This window comes from Dasypus novemcinctus, chromosome 7 (assembly GCF_030445035.2).
Source record: "Dasypus novemcinctus isolate mDasNov1 chromosome 7, mDasNov1.1.hap2, whole genome shotgun sequence".
NCBI lineage: Eukaryota > Metazoa > Chordata > Mammalia > Cingulata > Dasypodidae > Dasypus > Dasypus novemcinctus.
Window position 1 is genome coordinate 89480206 of NC_080679.1, and position 27452 is coordinate 89507657.

At 37.9% G+C, this 27452-nt stretch overlaps 1 protein-coding gene and 1 pseudogene across 2 annotated transcripts in view; both read left to right on the forward strand.

Moving 5' to 3' along the window:
* LY75 (lymphocyte antigen 75) overlaps positions 1 to 27452 on the forward strand; it is a 158789-nt gene that overhangs the window by 82492 nt on the left and 48845 nt on the right. The window contains exons 26-35 of one of the 2 annotated variants that reach the window (XM_071216379.1): positions 2987 to 3152; positions 5509 to 5676; positions 8118 to 8234; positions 11597 to 11791; positions 13860 to 14086; positions 15725 to 15893; positions 18376 to 18525; positions 22976 to 23098; positions 24376 to 24543; positions 25834 to 27447. In XM_071216379.1, the coding sequence (XP_071072480.1) occupies positions 2987 to 3152; positions 5509 to 5676; positions 8118 to 8234; positions 11597 to 11791; positions 13860 to 14086; positions 15725 to 15893; positions 18376 to 18525; positions 22976 to 23098; positions 24376 to 24543; positions 25834 to 26012 (1662 nt within the window). In that variant the 3' untranslated portion in view covers positions 26013 to 27447. Of the gene's footprint in view, positions 1 to 2986; positions 3153 to 5508; positions 5677 to 8117; positions 8235 to 11596; positions 11792 to 13859; positions 14087 to 15724; positions 15894 to 18375; positions 18526 to 22975; positions 23099 to 24375; positions 24544 to 25833; positions 27448 to 27452 lie in introns of those variants that run through there. The other variant, XM_071216380.1, reaches the window with a different exon arrangement.
* LOC139439364 (centrosomal protein of 57 kDa pseudogene) lies at positions 16489 to 17658 on the forward strand (annotated as a pseudogene).

The following is a 27452-nucleotide window of genomic DNA, read 5'->3' on the forward strand; positions in this document are numbered from 1 at the left end:
AGGGTACATAGGTCTGTGAAATGTGGATTGTGGGGGTTCAGGGAACAAGGGCTTGGGAGCGCTGCGTGTGACCAGCAGTTCTCAGGGAGCACTGTGGCCCTTAGCCCAGGGGGAAGCCCTGGGAAACCTGCAGTTTTACCTTAAGGAAGCACTAATTTTGCTGCAGTCTCCCAGATGGATGGCCAGACACCCCCTGCTTTGTAGATTCCCAAAACAGCCCGCTCCTGCAGGATTCCATCACTACTCTGCTGGCCCTGGGGTCCCTGTGGGTCTTTGGCAGAGAGCTGTGGAGATGCTTTTTATTCAGCTGGCAGGAATTTGGTGAGCCCTGCATCCAGCTCACACTTGCACTCCTGGGATGGTGAGGGGGCTGCAGAGTGGGGGGGTCCCTGCTCCCAGCAGCCTCTCTCACAGTGAACAGCAGAGTCCCCTTGCTGCCCCTAAGGACAGGCCGGAATCCAGATTCCAGAAGGCTGACACTACCCGCCTGCCTGTGGCTCCCGCTTTTGCGCTCCCTCCCGCTCTTGCACTCCTTCCCACTCTCTTGTCTCTTGATGCTTCTTCATCTTGCTGCGTGACTCACTTACGTGGGCACTGGCCACTTGCGCTCACCATGCAGGCACTCACGTGGGCAATTGTGCTCACCACGCAGGCACTTGTGCAGGCACTGGCTCGCTGTGCAGCCATGCTTTCTCTTCTTCTTTTTTCACCCGGAGGCCCCAGGGACCAATCCCAGGTCTTCCCATATGGTAGGCAGAAGCTCTATCATTTGAGCTTCATCTGCTTCCCTAGGATCATACTGTTTTGTAACTTCCCCCACCCTTAATGGTTTTGGTCTGATTTCTCATCATATTTTCAGTCTTCACTCATGCTTTTCTTTTTCCTTTTACTCTTGATTTGTACATTTCTGTTATGTACTTTCATAAGCTGTCTTAAATCTTTGAAACAAGACAGGATATAAATAACTTTACACTGAAAGCAATGGGAAGGTGTTGAAAGATTTTGAACAGAGTAATTATGATATCAGATTTTTACTTAAGAAAAATTATGCTGGATGGAGGGTAGGGGAGGGAGTAAACAGTCTAGAGACAGGGAGACCAGTTTCTTATAGAAGTTCATGCAGAAAATGATAGACTGTACTAAAGCATGCTTACCATGCCTGAGATAATAGCAGTTCTGGGTTATATAAAGTACAGGATGTGGCTGTGGCATTGGGGCACTCAAGCATATAGAAGTGAAGGTACATAGAAATTGAGGAAGTCAAGAAGGCTTGGGGACTGGGTGAGTCATCCACATGAACTTGGACATCCCTAAGTCAATGGTGGGGCAAGAGGACAGAGCAAGACATGGGGCATCTCCCTAGTGAATGTTAGGGAGAACAAGAGACCCAAGTCCTCAGTGAATGTCAGAGAGAGCCAATGCATCTGGGAGTTTACAGCAGTAAAAAAGACAAACTTCAAAGGAAATGCCTAACCTCCTATCCCCATCTTCATAGCCTTGTGATATCTGAGGAATAGAAGAAAAAACAGCTCCCCTAATGGGCACTGAAACAAAATTATTCCCTTGGAAAAGCCAGATTTTAATTAAGTTCCATTAAAGTTGACAATTTAGTAAGGAGGTATTTATAGAATTAGTGAAGAGATTTAGTGTTTAGTAAGAAGATAGAGGGTTTGGGATGATTTATCTAGGGTTAAGTGAAAATTCAGAAGACCCAGTGAGGGTTTGGTGGGTAGTGCAGCAGAGGAGAAAGAAGTCCAGTGCAGTGCTGATGAAAGTATGGTCAATGTCACATGGCCAAAGGACCTGGCATTTGGGGCCATGACAGCTTATGATTAAATGGCCCCAAGGTTACAACTGGTACTCTAGTTGAGGACCATCAGAATGAAGCAGCTGGTAGCGTTGAGGTTTGGCTGTGTTTGCTGTTTGTGGTTCACTAAGGAGACTGTGGCCTCTGCTCAATATTCCAAATAAGTCATTGTTGCAAAATTGCCTTCGGCCTCAGAAAGCTTATCTCAGTGGGTTGTTTAGGCCAGAGTCAGTACCTGAGGCCTGGTCCTCTAGCATCACTATTGGGAGCTCAGACAGACATGTGCAAGCCATCCCTTGGACTTCTCTAGGTACTCTTATGTAAAGACTATCTCAAGATAGGTGGGAGGTCAGGCACTTGCCAGGAAGTAAGGACAGTTGTTCACAGATTTCTAGAGCATAACAAATTATAGTAGACAAGTAAGCTTTTCCCCGGAGACAAATGTGAACACAGTGTTGTGACAGCCACCATGCCTGAGAGGTTAAGAGGAAGGAACTAACATTTATGATGCTTTTCCTATGTCCTGCCACCCACTGAGTTACTGATTTTATACCTATTATCTCATTAATTCCAGCCTGGTTAGGTTGTATCACATCCATTTAATAGAAAAGGAGATGGAAACTTGGAGAGATAATATCGTAAGTCAAAAGTCTAATAAGAGGGTGAACCATGATTCAGACCCCTCTATGCTTGGTCCTAAAGCCCCTGGTCTTTCTACAATGCAATATTGTCTTAACTTAATCAGTGATTACAGTGGTGGGTCCTCGCTTCATTTTAGCTTTCTGATTTTCAACAACCAGCCCTTCTAATTCTGTGTAAGGCAGCATAGCATAATGGTTATGATTATGGACTCTACAGCCTGACTGCCTGGATTAGAAGCCCAGCATTATAATTTATATCCTGTGTGACTGTGCCCAAGTTACATAGCTTTAGTTTCCTCATTTGTAAATCCTCATAACAACCATATAAGATAGCTAATATTACTATATCTTATGGTCCTTGTGAGTATTAAATAACTTAATGTTTGTAAAGCACTTACAACAGTACCTAGCACATAGTAAGTGCTGTATATGTGTGTGTTAAATACAATAGTTGATTAGATTGACTGTGAGGGTCACAATAATATAAGGGAGATAACTTGAAGTATTGCCACTTGAAATGCATTTTTGCTCCTTACAGGATGAACTCAACTTTGGCTGGTCAGATGGGAAATATCTTCATTTTAGTCGCTGGGCTGAAAATAACGCTCAGCTTGAAGACTGTGTAATACTAGACACTGACGGATTCTGGAAAACATCTGATTGCAATAATAATCAACCAGGAGCTATTTGCTACTATCCAGGAAGTATGCTAATTTCAAATATTTTCATTCTTAAAGTTATGTCAGTCTCATGAATAGTAGAATTTTTGGGTAGTGGTTTTGTAAAATCTGGTTTTGGAGTTAGGAAGAAACTACAATCATGTCCTTTTTAAAACAAAATTTGTTATAAAATTTGTATTCAATTAGAATATTACATATTAAATATTTTGCCTTTAATTTTGTTATTTTAGACATGCTTCATCTTTATTTTTATGTTAGCTAACAATTGTAATTGACGATGTAAAGTTCCTTTGTTACTCAGCCTCATCATAAACATATCTTGTATTTAAAGCCTCACACAAACTTTATATTTATGGGAATTCTTTATAATTCTTGTCATCAGCAGCTAACATTTCTTTTACGAGTTACTGTTATACTCATTTGGTTGCAAGTAACGGCAACCAACTTAAGCTAGCTTAAGCCAAAAGGGAAATTTAGAACACAAAAATTGGAATAGAGTTAAATTCCATGGAGAATGAGAATCAGGAGCAGAGTGAGAATCAGGAACTAGGAGATATGCTCTTCTACATGTTTCTATTTCTGTGGACCCACATTCTTTATATACTTTCTACTACCCCTTTCATGGTAGAATTTGGCAGCCCTCCAGCTTTCAGATATAGCCACTACTGAAGATAAATTGGCTATCTTTGAATTCCAATTTTCAGATTCTTAGAGATAGAGAGAATCTAATGGTCTCATCTTAAGTCAGGTATGCAATCCCCAGCCTAATCAGAGAGGGTGGTTTCACGGCTGCCAGGGGTCCACATTTGTGGATTTGTGGTGGAAAGAGGATAACTACTTTGCAGAGAAAGGGAGTGGTTGAGAGATGAGAGAGGTACTGGATAATTTCTACTACGTTAAATCAGTTTGATTTCTTGTGAATAAAAACACAGCTACACATAGATCTTCTTGAATGCTTGGCCTTTTCATTCCTGAAAAATAAATATAATCAGATTTTCTAGATGCCAGATTGTAGATAATATTTGTTTGCTTTGATTAAAGCAGTAACTTATTAAGACTATCACATATATCATTAAAATATTGCTTTAAAATTAGTAAGATACAAATCAATTAAAAATTGGTGAAAGACTTGAATAGACATTTCTCCAAAGAAGATATACAATGACCAATGAGCATATAAAAAGATGCTCAACATCATTAGTCATTAAGGAAATAAAAATCAAAACCACATTAAGATACCACTTAACACCCACTGGGATGCATATAGTTAAAAAAAACAAAACAGAAAATAAGTGTTGGCAGGGGTGTGGAGAAATTTTAACTTACATATATTGTTGATGGGAATAAAAAGGGTGTAGGTGCTGTGGAAAACAGTTTGGTGGTTCATTGGAAAGTTAAGCATGCCACATGACCCAGCAAATCCACTCCTAGGTATGGACCCTAAAGAATTGAAAATAGGTATTCAAACATATACTTGTACACAAATGTTCATAGCAACATTATTCATAATAGCCAAAAGGTGGAAACAACTGAAATGTTCATCATTTGATGAATGGTATATCTACACAATTGAATATTATTCAGTCATAAAAAGAAATGAAGTACTAATACATATTAGAACATGGATGAACCTTGAAAATATTGTGCTAAGTGGAAGATGCCAGACACACAAAAAAGTTACATATTGTATGATTCCATTTATATGAAATATTCAGAATTAGCAAATCCATAGATATAGAAAATGGATTAGTGTTAGCCAAGGAGTGGGGAAGGAGAAGAGGAGAAAAATGGGTAGTGACTGCTTAATGGACATGGTATTTCCTTTTGGGTAATGAAAATGTTTGAAACTAGATAGAAGTGATGTTGAATAACATTGTGATTGTTCTAAATGCCACTGAATTGCATATTTTAAAATGGCTAATTTTAACTTATGCAAATTTTATTTCTCAATAAAATAAAACTACAGAAGATGCCAGGAACCAGAAGCCTGAGAATGAATTCTCAAGTTATAGTTAGTTCCTATTATTAATATATTCATATCGTTTTGCTGAGGTGGCCACTTATAATTTGATATTTGGTCAAATATATTGATGAGGCAGGAGGACAGAAACTGCATTTAACCTAATAGCACCTCATTTTTTATGTTTTTCCACTTCACAGCATGAGTAAGAAAGTTGTATTAAATAATATCCTGTCTACACAAAGCCAATTTTAACATTGAGGTTATACAATTTTTTAGTATAACCATACAGAGAACTAGCGTCAGTGGGCCATTTTTCTTGGCTTCCTGAATATTGCCAACAAATCAAACTAATGACTTTGAACAAGATTTAACATTTATAACTGAAATGAAAATTCTTTCCATTACCTCTTTTTCTAGATGAGACTGAAAAAGAGGTCAAAGCAGTAGAAAGTGTTAAATGTCCATCTCCTGTTTTAAATACTCCATGGATACCGTTTCAGAACAGTTGCTATAATTTCATGATAACAAAGAATAGACAAACGGCAGTAACACAAGATGAAGTTCATTCCAAATGCCAGAAACTGAGTAAGTACACTATATTTCCGTTGTATATACCATCATTCTCATTTTTATTATTTTTTATGTGATATTAATTTTAATAACACTATATTTTATTTAACCCAATATATCCAAAATATTATCATTTCACATATAGTTCTATAGCAATTCTTAATGAGCTGTTCTTCCTTGTACCAATTCTAGCAGCACATGTCAATTTGTCCTGGCTACATTTCCAGTAGCCCCACGCGGCTGTCACCACTGCATGACAGTACTGCTCCTGACACTGCCCCTCTCATTGGCCAGTATTATTAATATCTGAATAGCCTTTAACAAAGAACCCTCACTTTTATTAGCTCATTAGCAATCATGTTGAAGAGTGCCATTATGTCCCTTCTCCAGATGAAGACACTGAAGTTCAGTTTCAAGCAAGTAGGTAGAAGATGAGGACTTGGAAGCAGGTGATCCGAGCCCCAGGCTTTCCATGCACCACATTCTGCTCTTCCTATAGGAACGCTTGGCAGCCTGTGGAAGCACGGGTGGCTTCTGAAGAGGCTCCAGTGAGACACTCCTCGTTTTAATTAAGGACCATAATACAGTGAATTTAGACCAAATGGTTTAGGCAGACACTGCTGTGTTATAAATTATTCTCATTTTTAAAAATTTTCACATAACTGTTATAAATGTTACTAATTAGCACTAATAACTAGACTGAAAGAGTAACCTCTTGCTTCATCATTTATGAGAGAACTAGTCTGTATTTTGGGTGTAAACAAGATGGGTTTTGATTAAAAAGGAAAGGAATGATACTAGAAAGCAAAGAACTGAAGATAAATCAAACTAGGATGTGGGTAAAGTGAAAATAGGTTAGTTTGAGTAGTCAAAAAAAAGCAGCTGTTTAAAAGTAATACACATGGTCACACTTCCCACCCTCAAGATTCTTCAGGTATTTCCTGTGAGATCCCTGAGGATTTGTGACTTCTAAATGATGTAACTATGCACTTTGTGGAAACTTCCTATAGCAAATATCGAACCATTTGTGTTTTTTTTCCTTTTCATTTATTTATTTATTTATTTTTAAAGATTTATTTATTTATTTCTCTCCCCTTCTCCCCCCTCACCCCAGTTGTCTGTTCTCTGTGTCTATTTGCTGCGTCATCTTTGTCTGCTTCTGTTGTCAGCGGCACAGGAATCTGTGTTTCTTTTTGTTGCGTCATCTTGTGTCAGTTCTCCATGTCTCCGTCTGTGCGGCACCATTCCTGGTCAGGCTGCACTTTCTTTCGCGCTGGGAGGCTCTCTTAACGGGGCGCACTCCTTGTGCTTGGGGCTCCCCTATGCGGGGGACACCCCTGCGTGGCAGGCACTCCTTGCGCGCATCAGCACTGCGCATGGGCCAGCTGCACACGGGTCAAGGAGGCCCGGGGTTTGAACCGCGGACCTCCCATGTAGTAGACAGACACCCTAACCACTGGGCTAAGTCTGCCACCAAACCATTTGTTTTCCAGAGTGTGCTTTGTGGACCACTCCTTGAGAGATATTAGGCAAAAAGGGACCTTAGAAAAAGAATGAGGTTGGGAAAGGTTGTACTCTATGGCCTCTTATTGAATATTATCAAACGGACATCACCAAGTTAAAGACTTTAGGGAAAATTGGCATAAATGAACTAGCTTAACCTTGTTTAAATCAATATTATGCAAACTTTTTTATCCCTGCATCATTTATCTAAGGAAACCCCTGTCCTCAAAAATACACTTTGGGAAATTTTTATTAAACATTTTCAACCCTAATATAAGATTGATAAAATATAAGGAAAAGGGTAATCTGTCTTTTAGCTCATCTAAGAGGTTTTACTTATTAACATAATCTTTGACAGTATACAGGTGAATTTGTACCAACTGAAAATGAGATTTAAATGGGGGAAAGAAAAATGAATCAATGTTTTAACTTCTCTACTCAGTTACTAGTTTCCACTATACTCTAAGAATGAAATTTAACAAATATTGTATGATTTGTTTTATATGAAATACTTTGAATAAGCAAATTCATAGAGACAGAAAACAGTATAGTGGTTACCAGGAGTGGCGGAAGTGGGGAATGGAGAATTATTGCTAAATGAGTATGAGGCTTAGTTTAAGACGATGAAAATAGACTAGAAATAGATAGTGGTTAAAGTTACAAGTATTGTCCTTGTACTTAATGTCCAAGAATTGTCAGCTTAAAATGGTTAAAATGATTTTTGTTACATGTATTTTACCACAGTTAAAAACAATATATATATTTTTTAAGTTTGAAGACTTCTTACTCTATTTATTTTAGATCAATGAAATAGTTTTAATATACATGTCCTAATTTTCCACTACTGTTTAAGTTATAGAATATATTAAACTGGGAAAATAAAATTTTCTAAAACATCAAACAAAAGTGTTCTGGATAAGTAATTATTAAAATTATTACTTTTTTCTTAACAGATCCCAAATCACATATTCTGAGTATTCGAGATGAAAAAGAGAATAACTTTGTTCTTGAGCAGCTTCTACACTTCAATTATATGGCTTCATGGGTCTTTTTAGGAATATCTTATGAAAGTAAGTTGTAAGTCTCTATGCTTTTCTCTATTTATATTCACACTTCATATAACTATTTATCAACTACTAAAGTATTGTTCTTCCAAGTATATGTTTATCAATATGCAAGTGTGTAATTCTGTACTTAGCACAAATTATATAAATACCAAGACAGTATTTGTGTCTCCATTCTGCTATTAAAATACGTTTACCACCAAGGTCAGCATTAAATTGATGGATACTCCACTCTCCCTCCTAGCAACTCAAGACCAGCTAAAAATGACCACACCCATGCAAATTTCCAAAACTTACTTTACATCTCTTAAGTATGTGGGATGAGCAAGAACAGAATTGCACATCTGCTAATGTTAGGCCTTTGGGTTTATGAAATACAGTCTGACAGTGGGATAGAATATTTAGAACTTGGACTAAATATCACAAATCCAAGGTAGGATTATTAGAAAAATTTTAAAAAGACAGTTACTAATATAGGGAATAAGAGGGAAAGCAAGAACAATTTCTCCAAGGACTTTTGAATAACTTTAGATTTAGGAACAGAGAAAAACGAAAGAAAACTAAGTGGAAAGTTACCAGGTTTTAGGTAAAAGTGGCCGAGAGAACAATGGTCCTATATAGAGCAGAAAAGACTCCACCAGGATCTCGTTAGCGATGTAAAGTGTACCCACTGATTACTTTATATCTATATTATAAAAAACAACTGGCTATATTTGAAGGGAGATGACTTCTACATGTTATTTGTTAGTTACAAAACAAGTAAAAGAAATCTTGAAAATGTATTCTATATTCTAAAAAAACATTTTCAGATCGGCAGACCTCCTTTTAATCTCCTTAACTCCTTTTTATGAAATATATAAGTAATTAAATTTCTACTAAAATGTACAAACACCTCAGGAGCATTATAGAAAGATGTTTCAGGCAAGCAGAAAATTTGGTTTAAGTCTAATTCTTACTAACATCCATAATTCACTGTTTTTAGTCCCTTCAGTAAACTTATAGGAAAGTGGATGTGGCTCAGCTGATCGAGCATCCACCTACTATATGGTAGGGTCCAGGGTTTGATCCCCCAGGCCCTCCTGACCTGTATGGTGAGCTGACCCACGTGCAGAGCTGCCACTCACAAGGAGTACCCTGACACGCAGGGGCGCCCCCGCGTGGGGGTGGCCCACGTACAAGGAATGTGCCCTGCAAGGAGAGCTGGCCATGTGAAAAAAGTGCAGCCCACCCAGGAGTGGCACAGCACACTTGGAGAGCTGACACAGCAAGATGATATAACAGAAAAGAGACACAGTATCCCAGTGCCACTGAGGGTGCAAGCAGGCACAGAAGAACACACAGCAAGTTGACACAGAGAGCAGATAACGGAGGGGAGGGGAGAGAAATAAATAAAATAAATATTTTTTAAAAATAAAATAGAATTATAAAATATTTAATTGTATATACTATCTGTACAAGGATTTTTTTTTTTGAGGTACCAGAGTATGAACCCAGGACCTTATACATGGGAAGTAGGCACTCAACCACTGAGCTACATCTGCTCCCCAATGAGAGTTGGTTTTCCTTTTTTTTTTTTTTTCTTAGGAGGTACCAGGGATTGAACCTGGGATCTTGTACATGAAAAGCAGGTGCTCAACCACTGTGCTACATCCGCTCACCAGTGAGAATTGGTTTTTCCGGAGTTTTTTTGTTTTGTTTTACATTGTTTTTTAGGTGTACTAGAGATGAAACCCAGATCTTGTACATGGCAAGCAGGCACTCAACCACTGAGCTATATCCATTCCTCAGCTTTTGATATTTAGAAAGTTCAGACTTTCCAACAATGGGACCACAAATAGAAATTACTAATAGAGGTCACAGTCTGTCAACTGAGAGGTACTTCAAGCCAACTGAAAAACTGGTCTTTTTTTGTAGTAACTTTAGAAATATACCTTTGCACATCAGATTGGTCAGAAAATCGACAACTTTAAAGTTTAGAGGGAGGGAAAGAGGGTCTGGGAACATGGGGTGATCTAAAGCAACAAGCAAGAGTCATATCATATCTGCAGTATTTCTAATATGTCCTTGCTGCAGGCTGATGTTTGGGTATAAAGCCTTGGGAGGTGGTAGTCAGTGAAAGGGAGAAATAACAAGGACAACAAGGGTATCTGTAGGTAAAGATGGCGTCACTCTTCATACCAACTTCTAAGACACCTAGCAACATTTTTTTTCCAACTGCTTAATTGAAATATAGTCACATGCCATACAATTCACCCATTTAAAGTGTAGCATGTATTGTGCTTCATTCTTTTTTATGACAATATTCCATTGTATAGATATTCCATATTTTATTCATTCATTTAGCAGTCGGTAGATGTTTAGATTGTTTTCACTTTTTGCTTATTATGAAGAATGCTACAGTGAACAAGCATGTAAAAATTTTTGTGTGGACATATGTTTTCATTTCTCTTAGGTGTGGAATTGCTGGGTCATGTAACTCTATGTTTAATCTTCTAAAGAACCGCCAGACTGTATTCCAAAGCTGCTATTGCATTTTCCATCCTCACCAGCAGTGTGAGGGCTCTTAACTTCTCCATATCCTCACCAACACTTGTTTTTAATATTATAACCATCCTAGCGCGTGTGAAGTAGAGTCTCATTGAAGTTTTCACCCCATTTCCCTGATGGCTGAAGATGTTGAACATCATTTCATATGCTTATTAGCCATTTGTGTACCATCTATGGAAATGATCTATTGAGATCCACTTTTTAAAAATTGAGTTTCTTGGTTTTTTAGTTTTGAATTATAAGGTTTCTTTATATATGCTGAATACAAGTCCCTTATCAGATATATGATTTGCAAATACTTTCTCTTATGACTTTCTTGATGATATCATTTCCAGCACAAAAGTTTATAATTTTCATGAATAGATATCCAGTTGTCCCACCACCATTTATTGAAGACTACTCTTTCCCCACTGAATTGTCTTGGTGCTCTTGTCAAAATTCAGCTGGTCATAAATCCACACAATTATGTAAAACTGAAGTCCAGAGAAGAATTTTTATAAAATAGTTTTGTTCATAAATTGCAATTAAACATATATGTAGGAGAAATGAATGTTGGATTAAAAAATAGCAAAATGTTAGTGGTAGGACTATAGATAATTTTTTAAAATTTTTGTGTGTATAATTTTGCACTTTCCAAATGAAAAACAAGCATGATTTACTGTTATAATCAGAAAATATTTAAAGGGGTATATATAATCATACAACCTTTTAGAAGATGGGAAATGTGAAAGAAAATTAGCCAAGTTTGAAATGTTAAACTCGTAACTGTTTTTCAAGCCTTAATTTAATCTGTAAGCATAGTAAAAATGTTTCTTTTGTAGATAATTCTCTTACGTGGTCTGATAAGACCATACTGTCATATACAAACTGGAGAGAAGGAAGACCAACTATAAAAAATGGCAATTTCTTTGCTGGTTTGAGTACCGATGGTTTCTGGGATATTCAGACCTTTAATGTTATTAAAGACACACATTATTTTCTTCAGCAGAGCATTTTTGCTTGTAAAATTGAAATGAGTAAGTATGCTAATATATGGTTTCCTTCCCGGGGACAAAGAGCATGAGGCCTGAAGTTCCACTAGTAGTAGACAAGCAATTGTATTTTCTGAGTGCCACCTCCTAGACCAGGTGCTACACAGAGGATACAGAGGCATGATAAGACAGGCCTGTGGTGTCATGTTCTCCAACCTCAAGGAGTAAAATACAGATGGGGAGACACCATTCAATTCCTTATTACTGTTTTATTAGGGTAGACTTAGTTTATTTGATCCAGATTTAAATTTGTTGGCAAATCAAAAGAGGTCAATGAGAACAGGAATAACTAAGGAATGACTTGAGGAGGAGATAAAACTTGATTGGTCCCTGAAGGATGGGTAGGATTTTCATAAGTAAGAAAATGTGTGTGGGTAGAATTTTAACATTCCCTTCCAAAGATGAATGTCTCTCAACCTTGCCTGATTCCTTAAATATATCTATTTTTTCATGTTTTTTTTAATTTTTTCTTTTGAAATTATTTCAAATTTATAGGACAGATGCAAAAATAATACAAACCCCATATAAAGAACTCCCACCTCTCAATCAGATACTTACATTCACCAACTTTTAACATTTTGCCACATTTCCTGTATCATTCTATCTATATCCATTCATCTATCTTTCCATCTCCTAAAATAAATCTACTTTCAGATTCATGTTGGTGTTAAATTTCTCGCAACTTAAAAACTGTTACTAAGCTGCCGTGCTATAAGCCCTCCACTAACATGGAGTCTGTTGCAATTGCCAGAATAACTTCCTGAAGCATCATTTTTAAAGAGGTACTGGGGATTAAGCTCGGGACCTCATACATGTGAAACAGGTGCTCCACCACAGAGCTACACCTGCTCCCACTGAAGCACCATTTTCATCAACAATCTCTAAGGTCTTCCTATCAGCAATTCCTTTGTGTCCATGCAAGTTTTTGAGACTTTAAAAATCAGCCTTTGTTCTAAATTTCTAAGCCTTCTGCCAGCCTTCATTTCCGCCTCAATCTCACTTTATAACATCTTTTTCTCAGGCTGATCTCATAATTTTCCCATGTACAATGTATGTCCATCCTCATACTTGCATCTGGCCAAGAAGCTTTCCACCTTACTTCTTTTTAATCCTAATATCACCTGACCTTCCAGACCTAGTTTATGATACAGACTTCCTGACTTCCCCAAGGTGCATCTCTCCTTCTCTGGTCAGTCTTACTTATTCTAGTGGTTAATTGTTTTGCCCTTAATTTCAGGTGGTGATGTTTTCTGTCCCCAACTAATGTGTGAGCTTCTTAAATGAAAGAATATGTTTATAACTTTTAAAACAACTAGCCAACTGCAATTACTTTACGTGCTATAGCAATAATAAAAAATGAAGTATGCTTTTGGCCTCTCTTATTAATAAGCCCAGTTTCATTTAACTTTTGAAATGATTGCTTGTGCAGAGTTGCCCAAAATATGTATTAAATCATTTAAATTGAATCACTAACACTTTTTTTAAGTGCTTTTTTCCTTCCCCTCCACCCTGCTGTTTTTGCTGTCTGTGCCCATTTTCTGTATGATCTTCTATATCTATTTCTCTTTTTCTGTCTTCTCGTCTTTCTCCTCTAGGATTCACTGGGTTTCAATCCCAGGGACCTCTGATATGGAGAGAGGTTCCCTGTCAATTGTGCCACCTCTGTTCCTGCACTTCACTTTGACTCTCCCCTTCATCTCTTTTGTTGCGTCATCATCTTGCTGCATGACTCACTTGCACGGGCACTGGCTCACTGCACGGCACTCCACTTGCTGCATGGGCACTGGCTCACCACATGGGCACTCATGTGGGTACTCGACTCACCACACGGGCACACGCGCAAACACTCAGCTTACTGTGTGGGCACTTGGCTTACTTCACGGGCACTCAGTCGCCAAATGGGTACTGGCTCACCGCGAGGCACACTTTTTCTTCTTCTTTTTTACCAGGAGGGCACAGGGATTGATCCCGGGTCCTCCCATATGGTAGGCAGAGGCCCTATCACCTGAGCCACATCCACTTCCCACTAACACTTTTTATTTAAACATTGTAGTCAACTACAAGGAAGAATATAATACTACTCTACCACAGCTTATTCCATATGAAGATGGTACTTATAATGTCATTCAAAATAAGGTAACATGGTATGAAGCGTTAAACATGTGTTCTCAAAGTGGAGGTCATTTGGCAAGTGTTCATGACCAGAATGGCCAGCTCTTTCTGGAAGATATCGTAAAACGTGATGGTTTTCCACTGTGGGTTGGACTCTCAAGTCATGATGTAAGTATTACCTTATACTGTTTTTTGTGTTAATTTATAATCCAAGTTATCCTGTTTTCTCAGTGTTTTTAAAATATTCTTGTTTAGAGTAGAAGCAAAGATAAATGAAAGTTTATTTTGTTGTTGTTCCTTGTTTTGTTTCCCAGAAATTTTCCACATCTTTTACTTTGAGGGTTGGAACTGTGAAATAAAATACTAATTCAGAATACCATATCAGTTTAAGTGCTGAAACTCAATTAGCATAGCATAGTACTTTCTTACCTTCTCGTGACATAGAAATCGTAAGCAAATTATATTAGTGGTGCATACTAGGGCAATGGCCTGGGACTTCAGCTATCCTGCATACTTCCAGGCCATCCCAAGGGCTTTGTGGATTATTATCTCAATAGTACCTCTGTGATGTATTATGGGCAGACCAATTAAAAAGATGTAAGATAGGGAAGCAGCTGTGGCCAATCAGTTGGGCTCCCATCTACCATATGGGAGACTTCCCGTCCTGGGGCCTCCTTGAGACAGCAGGCTCACCCACACGCTGTGGAGAGCCACCCAGCCCACAAGCGCCGCAGAGAGCCAACTCAGCAAGGTGACACAGCAAAAAGGGAGACAAACAAAAACAGAAGAGCACACAGCGAATGGACACAGAGAGCAGACAGCATGCAAAAAAGCCACAAGGTGGGGAGCAGGGGGAATAAAAAAAAAAGCTATAAGATAGGAATAGCATAGAATCAGAAAAACCTGAGTTCCAATACTAGCGATAGGATCTTCTATTTACATCTTGGGTGACCATGAGCAAGCTATTTCCTCATCTGTAAAATCTAAGGATTATAGTGAATATTAGACCAAAAATATATTTAAAGGGCCAAGTAAAATATTAACACATGTGAGAACTAAAAAGTGTTTACTTTATCCCCACATTTCCCCTAGAAATTTCCCCCAGCACTATTTGAGATTAATCTACTAGTAAATACTTCTTCTGTGTCACTATTTGAATCTCATTAATTAGTATATTTATGTACCTATAATATCTCTACCAAATATAATCATCTGTTGAGATTAGAGTTGTAGGCCTAATTTAAATCATTTTAGAACAACATGGGAAATATTAAAGAAAAAGAGGATGATAAGTTAGAATTACAGATACAAGGAAAAATAAAAAATAATCTTTCTGTTTGTTTCTTGGGAAGCATTTTCCTTTTCCAGCCTCTTGCTGCTTGATTTTCTGTGTAATATGAAAAACTCAGAGACACAAACTACAAGCCTATAAAATACAGAAAACAACATTCAGGAAAATATCAAGATTGGGGTTGTAAACCTGTTTAACTGTGACAAGTAGATGCCATTTGTAAAAATTTAGTTTCAGGTGTTATGTAAAATGCTTTTTGTAAACAAAAATCTAGAGACAGGGTATAATAACTCTGACTCCAAGTTTCAAGTCCCACTTATATTGTAGAGAACAAGTGTCTCAAATCATGTCTCAAAAGTACTTCTCTGATTTTACAGGACAATAGAGGATCTGCTCACTTGTAAACAAAGAGTTAACACTCCGTTCCAATATTCTTAAAGTATCTAATTTGTTCTTTATGTTCTTTGTTAAGTCATACATCTAGATTCAGGTTATTTATATTCTTTTTGACACAGGGAAGTGAATCAAGTTTTGAATGGTCTGATGGCAGTGCATTTGACCACATCCCATGGAAAGGCCAAAAATCTCCTGGAAATTGTGTTGTCTTGGATCCAAAAGGAATTTGGAAACATGAAAAATGTGACTCTGTTAAGGATGGTGCTATCTGTTATAAACCTATAAAATGTAAGACTTGATTTTGAATAAATGTATATTTGCTAAAATATGATGTGTTTATTGCACATGATGCAATACTTGAAGTAATTTTTTTATAGATTTTAAATAAGATTTATCCATGAATTCTATTAAAATAATTGGTACTTTGTGAACAGAAACAAGTACGATATAACCATTCAGGGAATTTGCATCCTAAGACTTTGTTATTCCATCACTAGGTGAATTTTACTCTGGAATTTGTGAATCCTATTTTCATTTTGCAGTGTTTTTCCCTTGCTGAGATGCTCCTTCACAAAAGGGCTCCTAGCATATAAATTTGTAAATAGCTCATAATTAATCACATTAAAGACCCTGAGAGGTTCTATAGTAAAGAAACATGTTTAGCGTTTTGTAATCAAGCATTTTCCAAACTTAGATGATCCTTAAAATGCAAGGAAGAGCCCTTTCCATCAGGGACTGGGCTTGTATTTATCCCCTGGTGGGTGGAACTTAAGGAAGAGACCTTGAGGAAGAGGCAAAAACCCAGGCCAGCATGGAGCTGCAAGGCAGGCAGAAAGATAGTGGGGGCTTTAATCTCTGAGGCCTCTACTTCTCAGTGCTTGCCATGTTTTCTGCTCCAAAAAATCTTCAAGAGAAGAGCCAGTGCTCGGAACTTGAATAGATTCAGACAGAAGAAAGAGTGAAAATCTTGTCTAGTGAACATAAGAAAATACCGGATGAAGAGATGCAAGAAAGGGAGAATGGTGCCAAGAATGAGGAATAAAGGCATAATCAAGAACTAACATAGCTGTTAGGTATAAAAAATAAATGTAATCGTTTAGAAAAATAATAGGAAAGCATAAGAAATAGATAACATGCAGAAATGGAGAGATGTCTTTAAAAAAGATTTTATCGATGAAAGAGAATGACAACATGATCTAAGTTCAGAGCCTACCTGAAAATTGGCTCTTCTTGAACAGAAATATAGCAAACTTGCTACAACGCAGACTGATGAGGAAGAAAAATATGCAGAAATGTAAGCAAAACCCCTGAAGAAGTACAGGAAGAAAGGAAATGTATGCAAGGTAACGTAGTACAGGGACAAACTGGACTAGAAACAAATTTAGTCATCTTTGACAAGTGTTCCAGTGCAAGAATAATTTTTTTAAAGTCAAAACCACTAGAAAATTCTACTAGCACTTGCCTTGCTATGATAGTTCATATTCAACATGTTTTGAATCAGTTAAATTTGTGCAAGAGTTATGCCTGTGCAACAATGGAGTAGACAACAGTGATCCTTTGTTAAAGCAACTATCTTCATGAGGTGGTAAAAGAAAGAAGTTGCTAATAACACTTCCCTCTACCAGCTGCTTTAATAAAGAGTTGTCAGAAGTCTTACAGACTTTACAGATGAATTGGGGTAAAGGAGTTGTGACAAAGCAGCTAGCAAACCTTACTTGGGAATCCTCAACTGTTGAACTAAAGGAAGATTTAGAGCTCAAACTGATGGTCTTAGTGGGAAGAATGAAGGCAAGAAACAATCAGATAACCAAGTTCAAAAATATCAAGCCGAACAGGAGAAAGAGAAGGTAAAAAAGCAGAAGAAGAAATTAAGAGCCACAAAAATGTTTCTTGATTAAGAAAGAAACGACCACAGCCATTCTCTTGGAATCACAGAAACCACTAATAAGAAGGACCCTACCAAACTGAAAGCAGAAAAAGCTTTCAGCTATTGAAGCACATACACAGTACACAGAGTTCATTATAAAGCAGTCGTGTGGGTGGGGATTACTGATTGGTAGCAGGTCAGATATTCGATTCAAATCAAGTATATCTCACCAGTGGATTTTGGCAATTTGCTTTCCAGATCTCATATTCTCTTCTCTTGGAAATAATCATGTGTGTTAGGGGGCATAAAGGGTCATGACACAGGCTTTTTGTGGAATACAGCAGAGCTAAATACTAAAGTATTGCATTGGAAACTATAGATTTTTAGGACTGAGAAGTCACTACTACTCTAGTTCTTTGTTGGAGACAAATTTTGATGTGCTTACATATTGTACTTGGTAAACAAGTTACCAATTCTTTATTCATTGGTGTGATTAAAAATATTTATTTTTATGGCTAGGTAAAATTAGGTTTAAATTATCAAAATCAAAAGGAACACAAGGGAAAATATCATTTTAATGATTATTTCAGAGCAGTTATAGGTATATCCATCTTTCTTTGTTTCTTTACCTATTCTGTCTTTCCTGTTGTTTTTAGTTTAGTCTAAATCCTTCTTCGCAGGCTGAATACTTTTCTCCATCTTCTAAGTTTAAAAAATGGTATTCCAAAAAATTGATTAGAATGTATTCTTTTAGATGATGGGCTGTGGCTTTCTTTTGTGTGTATTGAATGAAATGCTTCTTACTCACAGGAGCAATAGCTGCAAGTTGGGACATTTAAGGAGATTAAGAAAAGACAGTCCTTTTTTTCTGCATTTTTACACTTATGCCTCACATTTTTATAGCTGAAGAGCAGTCCCTTCATACATACTCATCAAGATGTCCAGCAGCAAAAGGGAATGGGTCACAATGGATTCAATTCCAGGATCACTGTTACATGTTTGATGGAGCATTGCACAGTTTCTTGGAGGCCATACAATTGTGTCCAAAACTCGGTGAGTTAAAATTCATCAACTTTTTTTTTTTCATTGAATTTTTTTCAGTTTGACAATGTTGACATTTATTTTTTAAGCAATTTTGTAATTGACTTTTTTGAAAATAATTTCATGCTTGGAATTTTTTTTAAGGAAATAATTTTAAATAATAATTATTGGGGAAGCAGACTTGGCTCAACGGATAGAGCATCCATCTATGGGAGGTCCACGGTTCAAACCCAGGGCCTCCTTGACCTGTGTGGAGCTGGCCTATGTGCAGTGCTGATGTGCACAAGGAGTGCCCTGCCACGCAGAGGTGTCCCCCGCGTAGGGGAGCCCCACGCACAAGGAGTGCACCCCGTAAGGAGAGCCTCCCAGTGTGAAAGAAAGTTCAGCCTGCCCAGGAGTGGCAGCCGCACACACGGAGAGCTGACACAACAAGATGACCCAACAAAGAGAGACACAGATTCCCAGTGCCGCTGACAAGAATAGAAGCGGACACAGGAGAACACAGCAAATAGACACAGAGAACAGACAACTGGGGCGGGGGTGGAGAGGAGATGGAAGGGAGAGAAATAAATAATAAAAAATAAATCTTTAAAAAAAATTATTGTACATTTTTAAAGTACTCACAACTGATAACCTAAGAACTCAGTAATGGACAAGTAGTTAATTATTTTATGATATATGAGCTCAATGGAATAATAAATTGGACATTGAAATTATCAATGTAAGAATAAGTACATGACAATAAAAGTAGGAAGTAAAATACAAAATTGCTAAGTGAACTGTTGCATGAAAGTACTGATAAATAAATGGAAACAGTTTTAAATATACCTAGTTGTGCTTGTATGAAGATGCCAAGAGGTAAAATTTTTGTGAAGTTGATTAAGTAGTATGGAATAGGACTTTTTTGTCTTAAAATTTAGCTATTTTAGAAGGAGGTGTATTGCTTGAATCTCTTCCAAGATAAATTTAGCCTATAGTCCAACTGTGACATGACTTCTAGGGAGACTACCTAGAGTATTTCAAAAAGACCAACAGTGTTTACCTGTTTCCTGGGTAGCAGTTAACCAGGCAGATGTCATTTATGTAATTTGTTTTACTAACTGTTGTAGAGATACTTGACTGAAAAAAAAATCTCCTAATTACTGCTCAACTACATGGTGAGAACCTGACTAAAAGAAAAAAGAATTTAAACTGGAATATTGCATGATATGTTTATGTTCTGAAAGTTAGAAGTCTCTCCCTCTTGAAGGAGAAAAAGGTTTACTGTCAGTGAGATGTAGGACTTAAGCACTGAAACCTTGGAGGAAGACAGGCCTGGGTTCAAATACTGCCTCTCAGATTTACAAGTGGAGTGACATTGTGGAAGTTATATGTTCCCCTTTTTTCATCTGAAGGAAGAGAATGGAAATAGCACTTACATCAAAATTTGGATAAAGGTTGGGCTATTATAGGAATCAATGAGATAATGTATGCATTGTATGCAAATGTAGGGCAGTGTGCTATAGATGGTGAACATTCAAAACTAGTCTTACAAGGCCAAGATTGACTTTCTAAGACGGCTTGTTGTGTAAACATGACAAATTTATTCAACCTCCTTGAGCCTCAGATTCCTTGTGCATTAAAACATAATACCTCTTGGGGGAAGCGGATTTGGCCCATTGGTTAGGTCATCCGTCCACCACATGGGAGGTCCGCGGTTTAAACCCCAGGCCTCCTTGATCCGTGTGGAGCTGGCCCATGTGCAGTGCTGATGCGTGCAAGGGTGTCCCCCACATAGGGGAGCCCCATGCGAAGGAGTGCGCCCCATAAGGAAAGCCGCCCAGCGCGAAAGTGCAGCCTGCCCAAGAATGGTGCTGCCCGCACGGAGAGCTGACACAACAAGATGACGCAACAAAAAGAAACACAGATTCCTCTGCCACTGACAACAACAGAAGCGGACAAAAAAGAAGACACAGCAAATAGACACAGAGAACAGATAACGGGGGGGGGTAAATAAATAAATAAATCTTTTTTAAAAAACATAATACCTCTTCTATAGTGTTATGCTATATTAAACAAAGTAACATGTAAAACACCTGCTTAAAATATCTCCACTCAAATGCTTTTGTTCAGGTATGCGTTGGCCTGTTGCTGTTGAAGACCATTTAATTCCATTTAGGATTAATTTCCAAGTCTAATTATTATTTTCTTCCTAGTTCTTTACCTGATGCTAGTGATATGATTTTCTCTGTGGGTTTAAGGCTATTTATCAAACCCCAGGGGTACACACTCATTACTCTGAATTCTATGTTTAGGAACTTAACAATGGGCATGCCAAGTATACTTATATATAAGATAATATTAAAAGGAGGGCTAGTTTCCTCCCAATATCCTGTTTGCTTTTATTTCCATCTCAACAGGAGCTATTTTATTTTATTAAAGATTTATTTTATTTATTTCCCCTTCCCCCCCACCCCGTTGTCTACTCTCTGTGTCATTCTCTATGTAGTCTTCTGTGTCTGCTTGCATTGTCAGGCAGCACCGGGAAACTCTGTCTCTTTTGTATTGCGCCATCTTGCTGCATCAGCTCTCCACATGTGCAGCGTCACTCCTGGGTGGGCTGCACCTTTTTCATGCAGGGCATCTCTCCTTGCGGGGCGCACTCCTTGTGTGTGGGGCACCCCTACGTGGGGCACCCCTGTGTGGCATGGCACTCCTTGTGTGTGGCAGCACTGCACGTGGGCCAGGTCACCACACGGGTCAGGAGGCCCTGGATATCGAACCCTGGCCCCTCCATATGGTAGGCAGACACCCTATCAGTTGAACCATGTCTGCTTCCCAACAGGAGCTATTTTCAAGGAGAGTTATACAAAAAGGATTGTTGATGAATGCTGAAAATATATAGGGGAACAGGTATTTCTGTCATTATATACCCCACTTATTATGACTAGTTGCTCATACTCTTCTCTTGGTTGAGAAGTCCCAAGATCAAAAACTGTGGCTAGGGAAGCAGACGTGGCTCAAGTGATAGTGCTTCCACCTACCATATGGGAGGACTTGGATTTGATCCTTGGGGCCTCCTGGTGAAAAAGAAAAGAAAGCATGCCTGTGCGGTGAGCCAGTGCCTGCATGGTGAGCCAAGTGCCCACATGGCAAGCTGGGTGCCCATGTGGTGAGCCAAATGTCCATGTGAGTGCCCACATGACGCGCCGAGTGTCCATGTGAGTGCCTGCTCGGGCAGCTGAGTGCCCACACAAGTGCCCGCGTGGCCAGCCAAGTGCCTGCGTGAGTGCCTGCCTGATGAACCAAGTGCCCATGTGGCAAGCCGAGTACCCACGTGGTGAGTCAGTGCCTGCTCTGTGAGTCATGCAGCAAAATGATGACACAACAAAAGAGAGATGAAGGGGAGAGTCAAGGTAAAGCACAGCAGAAACCAGGAGCTGAGGTTGTGCTGCAGACAGGAAACTCTCTCCACATCAGAGATCCCTAGGATCGAATCCTAGTGAATCCTAGAGGAGAAAGACAAGAAGAGAAGATAAAAAGAGAAATAGATACAGAAGATCACACAGCGAATGGACACAGATAACAAAAACAGCTGGGACGGGGGTGGGGGGAGAGGGGAGGGGAAATAAATCTTAAAAAAAAAAACTATTGCTAGGGAAGTGGATTTGGCCCAACAGATAGGGTGTCCGCCTACCACATGGGAGGTCCAAGGGTCAAACTGAGGACCTCCAGACCCGTGTGATGCGCTGACCCACGCACAGTGCTGATGCGCGCAACAAGTGCCGTGCCATGACATGCAGGGGTGTCCCCCGCATAGGGGAGCACCATGTGCAAGTAGTGCGCCCTGTAAGGAGAGCTGCCCAGCACGAAAAGGGTGCAGCCTGCCCAGGAATGGCCCTGCACACACAGAGAGCTGACACAGCAAGATGATGCAACAAAATGAGACACAGATTCCGAGTCCCGCTGACAAGAATACAAGCGGACACAGAAGAACACACAGCGAATGGACACAGAAAGACAACGGGGAGGCAGGGAAGGGGAGAGAAAAAAAAAAATGCAACTATTGCTAGATAAATATTTTGAGAAAACAATTTTTTCTTCACACCAAGTTTAATTTAGAAGTAACTTTTGGGGAAGTTATTAATGCTGTACTTTTAAAAATCTGTTTTACTCAAACAAGATATAGCAAATCATCCAAATGGAATTTGAAGGGCATGAATGTGTATTTGCATGTAGGTTGTCAGAAATCATATGGTCTTTGTACAATGGTAAAACCAATCATTAAATGTGACTAATAAATTATCCAGTAAAAATTATAAAAATCTGGCATAAATATCCATTTAATTATTTTTCTGTGTGTTTGAATTTCTCAGTTGATCTTGTTCACAGTATTTTTTTTTTTTTTACAAATGGTTAAGAAGAAAAACCATATCCCTACTTTGCATAAAATAATTTGTTTGGGGTTATTTTCCTTCAATAGATCATTCTGCAACTATTGTTACCATAGAGAATGAAGATGAGAATAAATTCGTGAGCAGACTGATGAGGGAAAATAATAATATTACTATGAGAGTTTGGCTTGGATTATCTCAACTTTCTGCCAGTAAGTGATGTATTTGTATATGTAGTGTGCAAAGAGAGTTCTAACTTGTGCTAAATCCCAAGTCTACCTCATTGAAGAATATCAAGTGATGGCTAATTCAAATGCTTCTCATTGATGAATAAATTAGGTCTGCTGGTTATTCTGAAGTCTTATGAATTCTAGATGAATAAGAGAGTAACTTATTAGTAATGCTGGAAACAACTAATGAAATAGATAATCAGAGTAAATCAACTGGAATTGTTCTGGAGACATTCCTATGGTGCTTGGGTCAACCTCAAGATATCTTTTTCTCCTATAACAATGTCTGTGTCCCCTAGGTACCCACAAGGAACCCATGACTTATATTCCTTAGAGTTCGTGTGTATCACCCCATGGATTTGCAGCTTATAATTCTGTATCCAGAAAGTTGTTTTGTTGTTCACTTCCCACTTTGAATATTTTTACTATAGATCAAAATTAAATCTTCATAGTAATTATTTTCCAAGCTACCTCAGTAAATTTGTGCAGAGTTGTTTCAAAAAGAATTTGTGGAAGAACTCTTCAATAAGGAACAATAGATCGAGGGTTGAGTAAACTTGGAGTTGATAAAGGATCAAATAAGAGCACAAATTCTGCAGAAGAATAGGAAGCCTATTTCACCTTTTATGCAGAGCTAAATTTTAAATAATTGAAATAAATGTGAATTCCAGAATATTAAATGCTTGTCAAAAAAAAAAAAGTGAATAGATTCAAAGTTGGTTTTCTGAATGAATTGTAAATAGTATTTACACTGTCACCACAAGGGTGATACTACCTCAGCTGGAAAACAAAAATGGAGTCATGGGAGGGACCCTACTGGACCCTCCATCCCTACCTGCACATCTTTAATAACATAAGTTTTTTAATTGTGGGAGATGGGTAGGTCTTTAGAAATCTCTCTCTTACACAACAAATATGCAAACACTCTGAACTTTAATTGAATACCATCTATCAGTGCTGTGATGATAGAAATGTTCCATATCGCACTGGCCAATATAGTGGTTACTAGCCACATGTGGCCACTGAGCACTTGACATGTGAGTAGCACAACTGAAGGGATGATCTTTAAATTGTTTTCATTTTAATGAAGTTAATTTTAAGTAGCCACATGTGGTAGGCAGCTCTAACATTGGACAGCACAATTCTAAGTAAATGAGTTGTATGTGCTACATGTCTTCTTAACCTAATGATTGAGTGGCAATAACCATAGTTGCATTTAATCAATCAGTTAAATTGTATTATTTAATTTCTGTCTTTAGGTCAGTCTTGGAATTGGTTAGATGGTTCAGAAGTGACATTTGTCAAATGGGAAAATAAAAGTAGGAGTGCTGGTGGAAAATGTAGCATACTGTTAGCTTCAAATGAAACTTGGAAAAAAGTTGAATGTTCACACGGCTATGGAAGAGTTGTCTGCAAAGCTCCTCTGGGTAAGTCTTTAAAGAAAATCTTTTCAGAACAGGTCAGGAAATAAATGTACAAATAAATTATGTACAGAGTATCGTGCTTGATCTTGAAGTATTTAGACCTTAAAGTATATCCAAAGATCTTGACTAAGTCATAGGGATACTTTCTCCCTGAAATATAGTCATTTGGTTACAAGAGAAAGTAAATGCACAAGGAGTCTAGGGCTCCCAAATGAAACCATTCAACAGTGTAAACCTAAGTCTAGGGAAGCAGACTTGGGCCAAAGGATAGGACGTCCACCTACCACATGGGAGGTCTGCTGTTTAAACTCCAGGCCTCCTTGACCCATGTGGAGCTGGCCCACACACAGTGCTGATGCATGCAAGGAGTGCCGTGCCACACAGGGGTGTCCCCCATTTTTAGGAGAGCCCCATGTGCAAGGAGTGTGCCCCATAAGGAGAGCCACGCAATGCAAAAAAAGTGCAGCCTGCCCAGAAGTGGTGCCATACACACAGAGAGCTGACACAATAAGATGACGCAACAAAAAGAGACACGGGTTCCCAGTGCCGCTGATAAGGATGGGAGCTGTCACAGAAGAACACACAGCAAATGGACACAGAGAGCAGACAACTGGGGGGGGGGGGTGCGGCGCGGAAGGGGAGAGGTTTAGGGTGATATAAAGAGTTTTGTTTTGGCCATCTTTCACTGTCCAAATGGAGATGAGATATCCTTATGGAGCTGTGTAGTATACAGTTGGACATATAAGAGAGTTCATAAGTATAGAGATAGTATTTAAACCTATGGGACAGAATGAGCCATCTTTGGAGCATGCAGAGACAGAGTAGGGACCTGAGGCAGTATTTGAAATTGAATAGCTAAGAATAAAATGAGAGCATCCTAGAGGCTTAAATTATTTTTAAAGTAAATAATACTTTACTGGGCATTGGTTAAGTCAGACACAAAAGTGGCAACTTGTAGCAATTTGCTATCAAAGTAGGATAGGGTAATGTACTGGAAATTATGTTCCCAAAAGAGCGATGGGAAGGGAAAATGAAAATAATGAAGTGCTTTGATTTCTTTGGAAGAAGATTTCTAGAACAATGAAGAGAATTTGGATAAAAAGGAAAACAATTAAAGTTGAAAAGAAAGCACTTAAATGTTTGATGAGTAGTTTAAATTCTATGTCAATGCTGTGAAACAATTAGGTACTTATTTGTTTCACATACAGGGTTTAAGTTTATGATACACAGCCTAATATAATGATGATCATTGATGTATTTTCTCTGCCAATGTCAAACCTTACCCCATGCCAGGCCCTGATTACAGAGGAATAGCTATTGCAGTTATACTACCAAGTGTCTTAGCTGTCATCGCTGGATTGATTTGGTACCTCTGCCAAAGGAATCGTATGCACTGGCTGGGCTTCTCTTCAGTTCGGTATAAACAAGGAGTGAATGAAGATGAGATTATGCTTCCTTCTTTCCATGACTAAATTTTTCTAAAAATGTGTTGATTTGCACTAATGTGCTAGGGAAAATGAGCCATTTAAAAACATCCCAATGTCAGTATTTACTCTGTTCCAAAGTAGAATTCTTAAGTACTTTTTCATTTGTTTATACTGGTGTCCACAGTTAAAACGCATGTCTTTAACTCTGCTTAATAGAATGGAGAGGGACTAAAGCTGGAACCAGAGGACAAGTTGTTTGTAGGGTGTTAAGTTCAATGTGTGTTATCTCTGTAAGAATGTGGTTGGTAATTAGGAAATGTATATTTTAATGGCATTTTAATACAACTTCTTGGAAAATTAAAATTGGCATATTACTGTGCTAGATCATACATCTACCTTTTAATTTTTAAGAACATTCTGCCAAATGCAAAATTAGTATCTCAAGGTAAAATCCCAACTATAACTAATATCGATATTGTTTTAAAATATATCATTTTAGCATTTGAGAAAAGTGATTTTAAACAATGAGATGTGCTTTTTTTTACATAGCAAAATGATGCCTCTGGGCAAGATGCATCTTATACTATTCCAAAGATACTTCACACCAAGATTATTTAAATAAAATATTTTTTCTCTTCAGAATTATTCACAAAACAATGGTCTTTTAAAAGAAGATTTAGTACCTATGTTTTCCAAAGTGTGAAAACATTATTTGTAGATTAATTAGGCACTGTTTTCCTGTGGTTTTTGTCTTTTCCTATGTACTAAATTTGATGTTAACTTTTCAAAGGGAATGAAGTAACTATGACACTTTTTGAAACTTCTACAAATTATATCATATGGCATGCCAATTTTTGGCTGAGTTTTTTTTTTTTTTTTTTTTTAACTTGAGCTAGAGAGGGAAGGGGTCAGGGAAGGAAATCGTTTATATATCTTGCATTTATGAAACTGAAGCCTTTATAATGAAATTCTAACCTTTATGATTACTACTAAAATGTTTTCAATTATGAATGATTAGCAAAACACTGTTTTGTGGTTATCCCTTTAAATTTTTTACCTAGAATATATTCTTAATAATAACATCAGCTGGACATGGTGAACATTTTATTCAATGTGTAATTTATATTTGTACTCTAGAATATTTTTGTATAGAATCCATAGATTTGTTTTAAAGTTGAGTGTTTATACTATGATAAAGTTGTAAATAATTTTCTGAGACAATTTTAATATAGGCCACAGAGTCTTGAAATATATTTTAAACTTATCAGACTAGTTATTTTGTTTTATGATCTGTACAATGTAGTAGTTAAGACTTTACTCAAAGAACTAAACCAAATTACTGCAAGAAGCACAACTATATATAGTGGTGATGCCATAATTAAATTGTTTTCTTTTTAAGTAAAAGTGTTGTTGATCCTTTTTGGAAACAGCATCTCTAGTTTGGGCTTCACTGTGCCAGACATAGTATGACAAGAAATAAAGTGT